The sequence below is a fragment of the Candoia aspera genome, chromosome 7 (genome assembly GCF_035149785.1).
Source record: "Candoia aspera isolate rCanAsp1 chromosome 7, rCanAsp1.hap2, whole genome shotgun sequence".
Taxonomy (NCBI): Eukaryota; Metazoa; Chordata; class Lepidosauria; order Squamata; family Boidae; genus Candoia; species Candoia aspera.
The window spans coordinates 17,320,286-17,334,440 of NC_086159.1; the positions used below are offsets into that span (position 1 = coordinate 17,320,286).

At 40.7% G+C, this 14,155-nt stretch overlaps 1 protein-coding gene across 1 annotated transcript in view; it reads right to left on the reverse strand.

Moving 5' to 3' along the window:
* Nucleotides 1-14,155, reverse strand: part of OVCH1 (ovochymase 1) — a 51,535-nt gene that overhangs the window by 23,022 nt on the left and 14,358 nt on the right. Inside the window, 8 exon segments of the mRNA XM_063308693.1 lie at nucleotides 551-685; nucleotides 1,294-1,441; nucleotides 1,723-1,772; nucleotides 3,680-3,833; nucleotides 8,103-8,282; nucleotides 10,579-10,642; nucleotides 10,922-11,135; nucleotides 13,894-14,022. Coding sequence (XP_063164763.1) covers nucleotides 551-685; nucleotides 1,294-1,441; nucleotides 1,723-1,772; nucleotides 3,680-3,833; nucleotides 8,103-8,282; nucleotides 10,579-10,642; nucleotides 10,922-11,135; nucleotides 13,894-14,022 — 1,074 coding nt within the window.

A 14,155-nucleotide genomic window follows, 5' to 3' on the forward strand; every position in this document is an offset into this window, starting at 1 on the left:
TTGTCCATGAAGAGATAGAAGAGAAAGATGGGTGCCCTTCTCTGAGACGGATTATTCTGTTATGCTTTTATAGCTTCTGTAGATATTCCTCAAGCTGGTTTTCTCCAGACATTTTGGACATCTCCAGTCTCCCCTGATGGTTGTCTGTAATGGTTGAAGCCAGTGGAAACTACAGTCCAAAACCTGTTCTCATCACACCCAGTGCAGACACACTCTCCAACAGCAACTGATGGGATGGAATATGGCCAGAGCAATAAATCATGCAGAAATGTCTGGACAGGCTCCTCTCTCGGTTCTGGGTGGATATTTTGAACTGATAGGAGCTGTTTGTATTATTTCATTTACTCCACATGGCAACCTTACTATAAACAGTTCACTGAAGAAATATAGCAGGCCATTCCCACCTTGAATTCCCACCTCCCATGAAGAAGAAAATATGCATCTCCTATTTTTTCCCAATTCTCCTTATTTATTTATTTATTTATGCATACATGCATGCATGCACACACTTACTCCTTTTCTCCAAAGTCTGGCAAAGCCTTCTACTTACTGGACTGTATTTCCTGGGTTTTGTAGGCAAGAGCAAAACCTTTCATATTTGTATCTGTGCCAGAAGTGAAGTTCAGCATCATCATGGAGGTGCATGACTTTAATGGATAATTTGGAGTTTCGTTACAGAAGTTACCTATCAGACATACATAAAAACGCAATTTGACCATTCTGCCTCTTCAGTTTCATTAATTTTCCTGGGCATATGCTTTTTATTTGTTCTTTCTCAAAGACCTACTTTTCATGATACCTAGCAAACCCTCTGTGATAAATAAATAAATGTTTATCATATTTGTACAACCAAAGAACATCTAACTTTTGCAAGAACTAAACAATATTCTCAATGATAAAACAGTTATACGAATGCTGGAATAAATAGTTAACCTACTCAAATTGATTGCATAAAAAAGAAGAAGAAAATAGCCCTCACCATTGCAGCAACGCAAAACAATGGTGCAACCCAAAGCCACTGAAAATCCTTTGCCTCTGGTGCAGACAATACTGAGATGAGGACACATATGGTCTGACTATATGTGTCCTTCAAGCTATAAAGATAGCTTCCCTAAGAGTAGCAACAATCAAAACTTTGTTTTCATGTTTAGAACCTTAGGATATTATCATTTCAAACCATTAGCAGTATCAACCTTGAGTAGTTTATCCATCAAAAATATGGGCTAAAATCAACGTCACGGGGGCGGAGGGGATAACACCCATTCTTACAGCAGTCTAGTTTAAATCTCTCACCAAGCATCTCTCTTGTGGGTCCAAATCCTTCATAAAGTATAAGTCCACCATGACATTTGGGAAGGAAATTCTCAACTACAAAGGCCAGGAAGTCCAGTCGAATGATGGCATTTAATGGGGCAACAATCCCCCAGTGGCAACTACAGCACTAAATCAATAATAGGGCAGTTTTAGATGTATATTCAAATTAATAAACTATAGTTTATCAGACCAAACCTAAGCATTGGGCCATTTTTCTCTGTTTTCCTTCCCTCGTATATAATAAAGCTGCCCATTCAACACTGCTTTGCATCAACAATTGAGTCCAAGGGGGGTGCTGCAAAGTGTCACTCCTTCACATCAGTAAAGGGAGATACCAGGCTTGTTGATGTTATGAACCTTGTCCACCAACAGCTTGCAGAAGGTTCATAGGTTCTCCAATGACTGTACTGAGGTTTCAAGACCAGTGTTACTGACTGGCATCTCCACTGGTCCCTTCTCTATTAACAGAAGAGAGAGAGGGAGACAGAGAGTGCACTAAGAGCTTATGGAAACTGAAATAAATTAAAATTAGCTGTGCTGACCCCAATGAAGTACAAGCATGCAAAGTTAAATAACTTTAAAAACTGGTGCCTGACTTGTTGCTTTCCTCTTCATCTCATCTTTCTCTTTTGATTTCATGTCTTTTATGTTATAAACCTCCTGGGACTGTTTGTATGGATTACTGATCTACATAAATTGTTCTGCTAGCCTTTTTAGCTGAAAAGAATAAAAATGTACTAAAAATACTGAAATGCAAGCAATCAAGGCCACATTCCCCAGATTATACTGAAGCCTACATTTTTCACACATTTGTAAGATTACTATGCTAATCTTACAATTAGTGTGCTAATTTTACAGTAAACTTGTACTAACATGAGCACTAACAAGAAGTCTGATATTCTAAGAAATGGGAAAATATGGTCAAATGTTGCTTGATACTTTGAAAATTATAACACCAAAAAATCTGAACTTTTAAATAGTGTGTTGTATCTTATTTAGGATATAAGTGTTTACCATTAAGAAATACATCTGATACCATCCAATGCCATCTGCTTCAAGTCAACAGAACAAACATATTGAATCCAAATATTTCCTTTTTATTTATTTTTAATTATCTGGCCTGCCTCATCTCAAAACAAACTCTGAATTAGAAATTACACAGCACAAGGTATCCTCAGATCAAAGACAACTTGCATATAAAGCAGAGATGGGAAGTAATTCTCATTTGGGGCCTGCCCAGTAGGCCAGATGCTATCAGGGAGCCGAGTTTTCAGGGGACAACTGACCTCATGGGCAAGTGCTCCACCCTTTGATGTCATCTGCTCCTCCATGCAGAACCAGAGTGGAGAACCTGCTATCATAAGGACCAAAAAAAAAAAAAAGCTTTCTTGGTGCAATAGCAGTTTTATGAGCTGGAAGTTCTTCCCTCTCCTCTGTGTAAGGGCTGAAAATGAAGAGGCAAGAACAAGTGGAGTTTGAACCAGACAGAACAGTCGTATAAACAGGGAATAGGTGCATTGCAGTCACAAGTCCGGGAAAAGGATGGCTCAGAGTCCATTGACTTGAGAGGGTGGGAGAAAGAGGCTTAAGAGAAAGGAAGAGACAGACAGACAGACAGATTGATTTCTGTGTTCTGTGGTAGGCAGGTCTCCATTTATATATGTGGCTTCTTTCTTCTCTTCAATAAAGCAAGCTATCTAATCGTACTGATTCCTTGAAATTTCTGTTGTTACCAGATTTCTAAATGCGAGCTGAGATTCCAGACCGGTAATGATTTATAGCATGCCTGGCCTAAAATCTGACACTCAGAGTGAGAAAACTATGCCATATGCTTTTCTATGCCTGATCAGTTCAGTCTGTGTGTTGGAGAAGGAACTGTCTGGAAAAATACTAGTAGCACATGGATGTCATTTGGACTGGATTCCTGGGATAAGCATTAAGCAAGCAGCAGCTGAGCAGATCTTTCTCAGGAGCCTTCTTCAGCTCCAAACTGACATTGCAGTTTTTGTTTTGGAATTTTCTCTAGCACTTTGTCCTAATCTAGGGCTTCCTAAACCTTTTGCCATCACATCTCCCTTTAGTGTAATCTTAATGTACCCATCTCTCCTAAAAATCCAAACATCAAAATGAATACAAGTTAACAATGAAAACAATACAATGAAACTTTTTTAATAAAGACATAAAAAATAAAAATCTTCACACCTCCTCTGGACTCTGTCTGCACTTCCCCAAGGGAGGTACACCTCACAGTTGGGAAACCCTGCTCGAATCCAAGCGAACAATGACATTCAAGCATCAGAAGGAAGTATAGCTTAGCATTTAGAACCAAAGAGAGTCAATGGGCAAGAGGTAGGACCATGCTTACCTTTCATTATAGATATTATCCAGTCAAAAAAGGCACTCACTCTTGTATAAACACCTGGTTTCTTGGGCTGGGCACAGCCAACGCCCCAACTAGCGATTCCATTGAGCATAAATGGCTTGTTTTCATTTTGGCAAACCAGCAGACCTGAATCCCCCTGGGAAAAGATGCACACAAACACAAACCCACACCATTTGCAAAATTTACAGAAAGCACACTTAGGAGTTGCTTTATATTCAGAGCAGCCTTTCTAATGTATATCTCTGAATCCATAAATTTTCCATGGCAGGCATGGAATTTCATAAGCTGAGCTGCATCTTCAGCAATGGCAGCAGATGGAATGGCCATCAGATCTGTATAGCAGACTTGTGGCTTTCTGCACGAATAAAGTACCTGCCCAAAGGAATCATTTTATGCCCCAGGAACAATAATGATGACCCACTCCCCAATCTATTATTCTTCCCTTCCTGAAAATGTGTGAAAGAGTCCCAAACTCAGCCTATAAGCTACAGATCCTCTTTGGTCTATGACTGTAAGGTAAAGGTTTCCCTTGACATTAAGTCCAATCGTGTCCGACTCTAGGGGGTGGTGCTCATCTCTGTTTCAAAGCCGAAGAGCTGACGTTTGTCCATAGATACTTCCATGGTCATGTGGCCGGCATGACTACACGGAACGCCGTCACCTGCCCGCCGAAGCGGTACCTATTAATCTACTCACATTTGCATGTTTTCGAACTGCTAGGTTGGCAGGAGCTATGACTGTATGTTCTTTAATAAAATGAGCTGCAGATGACCCATCTTTTGGTAGCTTGGCCATACTTTTCCTTGTTCTAGTTTACTCTTCTCTGTTGCACTTTATATTTTTCCTGTCTGTTATCTTGGTTAGATCTCACTGGGCCCATCTCCTTGGGTCATTCAGTGATGTCTCTGTTTCCCAAGCAGTCATTAGTCTAGCCTCCTCCCTCCTTTACAACCTATGACAGAAGAGAAGATCCAGAAGTGATTTTATCGCTTCTGGTGCAAACCTCTGACATGCCATAGAAGAGACAGGGCAGACTCTATTGACGCCTTGGTCCAAATATAGAATATGCAACCTGATGACATCCAGATGTTTGAACAAAATGACTCACCATCTCTTGCCACTGGCCATGCTAGCTGGGACTGAAAGAATTTGAATTCCAAAACATTGGGGAAGCATCAGATTGCCCACTCCAATTTAGATGGACCCCCATTGCCTCCTTAGGTCATGTAATCCTTCTTGCATTAGAAGCTGCAAATACCACTGTTCAGCTGCCTGCAATGTTGACACTACAGCATGGAACAGTATTTCTTCAAGTGTGGTCTGAGGACCCCGGGGGTCCCCCAAGACCCTCTCAGGGGTCTGTGAAATCACAATTATTTGCCAGGTATTGTGATATTTGCAAAAATTTAAAACAATGTTACCCTTCTCGTTATTATTTTTGTTTAAAAATATAGGGTTTTTTCATGGTGTTTTATTTATGTTAATATCTAATGGGTTTAATATTGCTATTGTTACGCAATTCAATAAATAAATATTCTACGAATGTGTCAGTTTTAATTTCAATACGGTAAATATTGATAAATATAACCCATACAAACAAAAGCTCTTTTGGTGTCCTCTCTAATTTTTAAAAGTGGGAAGAGGTTCTGAGAGCAAAAAGTTTAAGAAACACTGGCACAGAACAACCCTGACTAGCACTTCCTTCTAGCTTCAGATTGCCACTATAGCACAGGATCAAGGTATCTTGGTGTGCTGAGACTCCCATCCTCACTTTTGGCCCCTGGTGCTTAGGAGTTGTACTTTTAAGCATTCTTCTTCCATCTACCTGACGGAAGGACAATTTCCTGGCTACCACAAAGCAGTTTGTTCAGTGTCCAAAGAGCAATCCTACAGGATAGGAAGATGTTACTTTTCTAGTGATGAATGCCAGGAGAACTTACTTCAAACCATCTAGAAAATCTTAGTAGTCAGTGAAAAGTCCCATCCCATCCATATACCACATTTCAAGTCACTAGAATTTCCAGAATTAAGGGTGACTTTTGCAAAATTCATATTCTCTCTACCCATACATTTATTATTTCAATTTCAAGGTCATCTGACTCTAGAGAGGCTCTGAGCAGCTTATAATTTAAAAAAAAATTAAAAGAAAACAACATATATAAAATAAAATACTTACCAGGGTTCCGAGACTCAGGCAAAAACTGATTCTAAGAATCGGTTCAATTGATTCTGAATTCCGAAGTGATATAAAATAAACAGTTCTGCACACGTATAAAAGTTATGCAAATTGCTTTGGAGGCATTCAAGCTGATATAAATAAAATTGCCAATTTGATTAAAAGATCTTATGTGGTTCAGAGATTCAACTGATGCATTTTCAAATTGAATTTCCACATCAAATATTCATACCCCTAATATATATTTATCTAGGATGTGGGCAGTGTGCTTGTACATTGATCTCAAAATGCAGAATCTCTCTTTTTATTAAATGTCATGGTGCATCCCTCTAAATCAGTGGTTCTTAAAACTGTTTGACCCTTTTTCCTGGTCGAGAATAATGTCATTACCCCCATTAAAAAAAAAAACAACAGACTGCTGTTTTACATAAATGTCTTTGCGGCAGCAGACCCAAACTCACAAACAGGCAATTACAAATTGCTCCATCACCCCCAGGATATCCCCAAATTACTCCCTTGGATAATTACCAACAGTTTAAGAACCACTGCTCTAAGCAGAGAAGAGCAATAAAAGGAAGTCGCCACATTTCACATCAGGGTTTGGCAGTAAATCACGGGTCTCCAGTTGCTTAATCCTGAATTCAGTTTTAGCTAGATTTCGCAGCAAACTCCCAGTCAGGACTTGGCTAGATTAGAAATTAGCCAAGAGGAAAGCCTCAAATATAAGAATTCAGGGTTGTCCACAGGGTGCAGTAAAAAGACCCTCAAGATGGCAGCCATGATGGTGTAATTGAAGCTCTGCCCATTGCACATAAAAACAGGTGGAGCTTCAATGAGACCATTGTCCCACCATGTTGACTTTTTTGACCTTGTCCTGCAGACATCCCTGCAAGAGTTGGTTTTCCACTGCACTGCAAAGAGGTCAGACATGCAAACACCGGTAGGAAGGTAGTGAATAGTATAGGTAGGCCTTGTTTAATGTCTAGTCATTCAGCAACTGTTTGAAGTTATGACAGAACTGAATGAGGGGAAGGTAGTGAATAGTATAGGTAGGCCTTGTTTAATGTCTAGTCATTCAGCAACTGTTTGAAGTTATGACAGCACTGAATGAGGGGAATTTATGACCAGTGCTTGTCGTTGTGGCCTTCACAGCATCCCCGTGGTCATGTGATTGTGATTTGGGTGCTCGGCAACTGGCTTGCAATTACAACATCACAACTTCCTGCAGTCACATGATTGTCATTTGCAACCTTCATTTCTGGCTTGTGGCAAGCAAAGTCAATGGGGAAGCCAGCAGGAGATCACAAATGGCGATCACATGACCATGGGATGCTGCAACCGTGTGGGATTCACCTAACAATGCAACTGGAACTGCCATCGTAAGTCAGCGTGGTCATGTGACATCGAGCCTTATGACCCCATCATTTAGCAATGGAATTCCTAGTCCCAACTACCACTGATAAGCGAGGACTACCTGTACATTGTTTGTTGCAACAAATGAAGTCTGTCAAAAGAGCATACCTGCGTATCAGAGCATGCTTTTGCCCATTCATTAGATGGAAGTGAAAGTTGGGTATGTCTGAAGAAACATAAGATTAAGATAAGTTGGATGTAGTAAGAATGGTTACTTAAGAAATGTGTGGGGTAAACCAAGGAGGGATGGTTTAAGAATGAAGGGATGATGAATGTATATGAGTTGAATGCAGAAATAGTACAAAGGAAGTGCATTGCGGTGATTTTGACATGGAGAGGGAATGAATCAAGACTGAACTGTAAAACAAATATATGAACAAAGGGTAAATGGCTGTAGAAGAAGAGGAAGACCAAGAAAGTTGCATTTGGATGGAGCTGAAGAGGTCCACAAAAAGAGAACGGTGAGAACTCAAGGGACTATATGAATTGGTTGGAACTGGAAGCAAAGATGGTTTGTAAGACAGAAAGATATAGAGAAGTTGTTGGCTAAACTAGATGTCCTGGGTATATATGTCCTCTGGATGTACTGTGCTAATATTCAAGGTGGCATACAGGAATACAAAAACAATAGGATAATAACCATTTGTGAACAGAACAGCCATACTCTGCTCAGGGGAAGATATACAACCAGGTTTCATCCAAGCCTGCCAGCCTGGCCACCTTCTTTGCTGAGATTTAACTAAGGTGGAGAAAGACCTTGGACAGTGTCAACAGTACTCAAGGGAGGAAGTGGACTTAACCTTCTTGGAAAGTTGCCCAGCCAGTCACAGTACAAAGCACAAAGGACGGTGACGGCTCCATGTAACTTGGCAAGCATACTGGTCTCACCGCTGCACTATAGATAAGTGGCGTTTGCAGCTGGACAAGGGCACTATCAGAATCATAACTTGCAACATCAAAGACTTGATGCACTGAATTGCTGTTGACTCTTCTCACCTGCATCAAGAGAATGGAATCAATAGAACCCATATCCAGCCTTTTCCACTCAGTAGTAGCAATTTAGGGAGGAAAAGGGGGGTTAGTGGTGAGGAGGGGAAATACCAATCAAGTTATAAATTACATTCTTAGCTAGTATCTCTTTGCAAAATAATCAGCAACTTCCTCTACAGAACTCTCCCTAATCAATAGGAGCTACTGCAACAAGAATTGTTCGTATCTTTTTTTTTTCTTTTTAGGCTGTAGCACTGAATTAAGATAACCAGAGCTGCCAGGACCACTAGTGCTGCCTTTTGCTGATAAGCTATGAACCTCCTTACTTTAGGCTACAGTTGATGTATATTGGCCACGTTTCATCCTTGCTGCAATGTCATTCCTTCTTCCTGCCAGCATCCCCATCTGAGCAAATATACCACACAATTTGCCCTTCTATTTTGCTAACACCCCCATTCTGCCTTTTTGGACAGATCTCTTAGAGGTATATATTTTTCATTTACCTCTGGGTTTGTTGACACAAACTGCTAAGACAGAAAGTTTTTAAACCAAGATTTGTTGCATAAGCTAGAATCAGTTTTAACCTGGCTTATTTTTTTTCAGGTTTAGGTTTAGATGTAAAATTCATGGTTTATTTATCCAGATTCTGGGTTCAGACATAAACCTTGGTTAAATCAAACCAGCATTTTTGAAACAAAGCATTGTTTCAAATTGTGCTTTGGTACCAAACCCCATGAATTAGCATATCATGTGCAAACTCATTTCTCTGGGGATTTACAGAGCTGGAATGACTAACCTGCAGCCTTTAACCCAACTTCATGAAGACTTCAGTACAATAATAAATGACCAGCTCTGCATACAATGAGTTTGGACTTTTGGCAAGAACAATTAATGCCAGCCTCATCAAGATGCCAGAGAAAAAGAAGAAAGAAATGAGGATTCCACCCTACTTCTCTTTCTCTTTTTCTGCCATCTCGGCAGATGACTCCACTCCAGAGTTCCTCCTATCGTCAGGCCTACAAGGTAGACCAGATTAAGAAATTAAGGACTACCTTTATTTTAAAAGGTATAGTAACAGAATCTTGCAACTCTAAGTGTGCCTCCCTCACTTTATGTTTGTGTGAACCAGGGAGGGGCTTGTCTGAGATGTTTCCCCAAGCTAGTCTCTTGGCCTGGGCTCAAGCTCTGCTTATCTGATCATTGCCTTGGTAGCTGCTTTTCCTCCTGTCCTAGACTTGCCCCTTTACACCTATAGACAACATGCAGCTGCTGAAATATTACTTCTGAAGGAACATGTCTTTGGCAAGTGCTCTCATCCCTGTTGTGGTCTTTTGATACAATTTCACACAATGAAGAGAACATAGTAGATTGGACTGCTTCTCTTCAGGTTAGTATATGTGATGGAATGCGAGGGTGACCTTGGGGAAAAGAGGGAAGAGATGCTGCCTAGGTAATGATCAGATAAAAGGAAAGGGAGTCCACAAGAGGGTAACAGTCTAAGGAAGAAACTTAGGGAAGACCCGCCCTGACCACTCAAGCAATAAATAGGGAGGGCGGGAGATTTGTACTTTCAGACTTGCAAGATTCTGTTAATGTAGCCTTACGATAATGTAGAATTAGTTCATCTAGTCATGATTCCTGTCTGGTTTGCCTGGAAGGGCTGACAGCATAGGAGATCAAATTTCACTTTCAGTGTAAACAAACATACAGGTAGTCCTTATTGAGTGATCAGAATTGGGACCGGCAGCAATGCCGTTGAGGGAAGCGGTTGCTAAGAGGCAAATCACATGACCACAGCTGTGCTTTCCTTTTCCCCACTTCCCCTCCCTTTGGAATGCTCACCCCGGTACTGGGATAATTAGCAAGAAGGGCATTAATGTTTGTATTTACACACATTGGAGAGGAAGGGATTTCAAGAGAGTAGGCAAGCACACAAGGGGGAATATAGATCAAAAGAATGCAATGGTGCCGGCAGCCTTGAGTGTGCTATGCAAAAAGCCCAGTGTATTCCCCCTTGTGTGTCTGATAACTCTCTTGTAATCCCTTCCTCTCCAATCTCTCCACTCTGCACATGGGGGTGGGGGGAACAGGTCAGACACAGGAGAGAGTGCCTACAGAGATTGCTTGGGGTTTTTTTTCTTTTTGTCCCCTCTCACTTGTTTAAGCAATCTCTCTGCTCTGTGAGAATTTTCCCAGCCATACCCAAAGATGCTGAATAGGGACTGAACCAAGGACCATCTGTACATAAAGCAGGCACTCCACCAGGGAGGGAAAAGAAACAAACAGCTAGGTTTGCCTCTACCTGCTCAGTGGCTTCTTTGTCATGGTTTCCAGCAACTACAGTCCAATATGATGGATTTTTTGTTCTAGAAAAGAGGTGCAAAATGTTAACAAAATTCATTTAACTATCAAGAATTCCTGCAACGCATCCTGGGAATCTTTGACTTCTTCATTACATTCATACCCACTCTGAAGGACAAATTAAACTGCAGAGGTGATCCAGAATATTTCAGGACCTTGCAGGAACTGAAACACGATAGTGTTCTTCCCAGGTCCAAATTCAACCTTATCTACTTTATTCAAAATAACCCCTGAGCCTACAAAAGACGACTCTTCCAGGCTTAACATCTTATACCTGTACTTACATCTTTACACAGTGAGCTGCTGTGAGCACCCAAGTTGGGTTGACGATGGCACCTCCACACTTATAATCACCCAGAAAGTGTAAACTCACATGCCAGGGCCAGCAGTGGTGACAGACTTCTTCTCCCCCAATGATATGTGTTGGCTGCCTATGGGGACCAAAGGGGGGAGAACCACAAATATATGCAGCAGGAGGTGGAGAAGAGGGACCAAATGCTGGAGGGCTTCTTCAATATCCAGGAGAGTTCAGTAATGCATTGCCTACTAAGTGAGTTTTCAGGTTTTTATAATCATCATTTGTCTTCTCATAGATGTGACCATACGTACATACACACATACGCCCCTCTGGTATGTACCTCCCTAGAACTAATACTTCTTCTATAATTCAAAACATGTTTTGCATTTAACAACATGCATCAGACCTGAAGAATCCATGCTTAGATACTTTTGTTAATACAAAACTTAGAGTGCCTTAGAATTTCCCTTGCAGGATTCGCCAAATGGAGAAATGAAGCATTTCAAATGTAACTATTACAGTCAATGCAAGCTTTATCTTCGTAATGGGCAACAATGGAACCCATGAAACTTCAGGCCTGAGAGAGCAGACAGCTCAAACTAGAATACTTCCAGACAGAAAAATCTTGGTGTTATCTGTCAAAAGATATTGTAGAGTTAATTACTCTTTTTTTTTCTTAATAGATGCTTTAGATGCAAAGAAGGCAGCAACAGTGATGGGAAGATACAGTAGAGTTAGAAGAGGAAGATGATAGCACCTGGACTTTTACCCAATTCCCATATCATTTTATGAGAGCTAGTTTGGTCTAGTGGTTAAGGTGCTGGGCTAGAAACCAGGGGTCCGTGAGTTCTAGTCCCACCTTAGGCATGAAAGCCAGCTGGGTGACCTTGGGCCAGTCACCTTCTCTCAGCCCAACTCAGTGCAATGTAGACTAGCCTCCTCATGGTCACCCCAGGCAACATGACTTGTCACAGCCAAATAGTCTACACATCTGGCTGCTGGACCTCACAAGAATTTCCCAGCAAGAAAAAGCAGCATTAACACTGAACTGCTATGCCATACGATGATAATTTTATGAATTAGGCAAGGTGTTATTATAACAACAGCACTGTCTGGAAGTGCCTAAGTCAAATTCAAGGTAATTCCATGGTAAATTCCAGTAGCCCTTCCCCTTTCCTTTCATATTCAGGCTGTTTCCTAGGAAATCCAAGAGTGGGACTATTAATCTTTGAGTACTTGCTTACTCAATGGGATACAGATGCAGATACAGAAAGCAGCCCTGCATATTCAGTTTTAGATGATGCTGTAAGAAAGAAATGAAGCTTTTGTTCAGCAAAACGTTATTTCCTAACTAGTCAACACAAAAGGGTCAAATATACATAATTGTATTTATTGCCCCACTCATTGAAAACATATTCCTTTTTTTCTGATGCTCCCTTCTCTTAACAACCTGGGATCTTTCCCCAACTTCATCTCTCTCTTTTTTCTGGAGAATCATGACTTCCAATGTGTTTTGAAATGGTGGTACTATTAGTTTCACTTGCAAGATACTACTAAGGAAAGTCATGCTATTTACATAAACAGGAAAAAGAAAGCCAAGGAGGATTTTATAAGATTGCAAAGCTGGGCAGTGTGGAATAAAATCAGATTCACTGATAAAATTGTAAAATTGACTGGAGAGCAGGTAAAATGCTGAGGAAGATAGGAAGGTGAGTTTGCCAAATCTGGACTTCCCTAAAAATTGTTTGCATAAAAGGATCAATTCCTATTTTTAAAAACCCACAATAACTGCAAAGAAACAAAGGAATGATGGTTCAAAATTGTGCAAGGTAATGAACAAAATAAGCCTAACACTCACAGCTGTATGTCGAAGCCTGCAACTGCAGTGTTATTATCAAAAACATGTAGCCCTTTTAACATTTCTGGAAAGTACAGGTTATGTTCCTTGGGATCAAGTTCTGAACACAGCAGATATTGTGCTGCTACTTTGTCATGAGTCCATTGAACAACAAATTGCATTTTAAAAATATTTTGCCACCAGAGTGCTTTACACACAAAAGAGGTCACACAGTACACAACAGAACCTGCCCAAGTCTTCCTTTTCATGTTTCCACTCCAAATGCATTTTTGTCTGCTAGAGCTGGCTATTCTCACTGAGAAAGACAACTATGATTGGATCATCTCAACACATTTTGCCATCTGAAACAGCTAACCTCTATAACCCATGAGATGTATGCAAGGGTCTTCTGCAGGAATGCAGAGATCCAGGTCATATGTGACTAGAAATAGCAAGATCCCAAAGTCAACTTAGCTGCAAAACTCATATGTAACAGATAGATGGTCTTTTTACTATCAGATGTCCTTGATCAGACAAAGCTCAAGGACTACACATTTCTCTCAGAACAAAATTCACTGTGTCTTGTGAGAATAGCCTGTATTTCCCTGCATCCTAAAAAATCACTCTTGGTACCTCTTTGCATAGTTCTGTCTAAAATGCCTTTTTAAAAAGCATCATGGTGGATGCAACAGATAAAATGTTGAAAATGGGGCTGTTAATGCTTATTGCACTCCACAGTACAAGTCAATTTAGAACCTCAGAAATATTTGATAATCCCAAAGCATTCTCTAGTAAGGATCAAAATGGTCCAATTGCAGATGGCTCTGAAAGATAATGAGTATTTCACTGCAAAAACACTCCTGCCCCAATAGACTACTTCGACTACTTATGTCAGTGGTATAAAATCTGTAGCCATACCCTTCACCTTTGCCTGGGGTTGAAAGTAAGTAGAATCCAGTGCCATCAAGAGGTTCCCCAGCCTGACTTATTCATTCAGGTGAGGTCGTAAAGTTAAGTGAATCTCTCTAACTTTCTCTTCACTCCCACCGACTTTGGATCAAAAGACATGCAAATCTTTTATTTAGCAGAAGCAGATGTCAAAGAGAACATCCCCGACCAACAGGAAGAGAAAAAAGCAAACCTGGCCTTGAATCCTCTGAAGTTATTTTCCTCGTCACTCCCAAAGCGGATCAGCATGATGTTCCCAGTGCTCCACACAGGTGGAAGAATTGAGAAACCACAGAGGACTGCTATAAGGAAAAAAAGGAACAGAACTCCTGTCATCAGCACTGAAATACTTTTCTACAAGGGCCATTTCTCAAATAGGGCAAAAGAGCTCCCTCAGTCTGTATCACCACAGCAAGGTTGATTCAAGATTTCGGG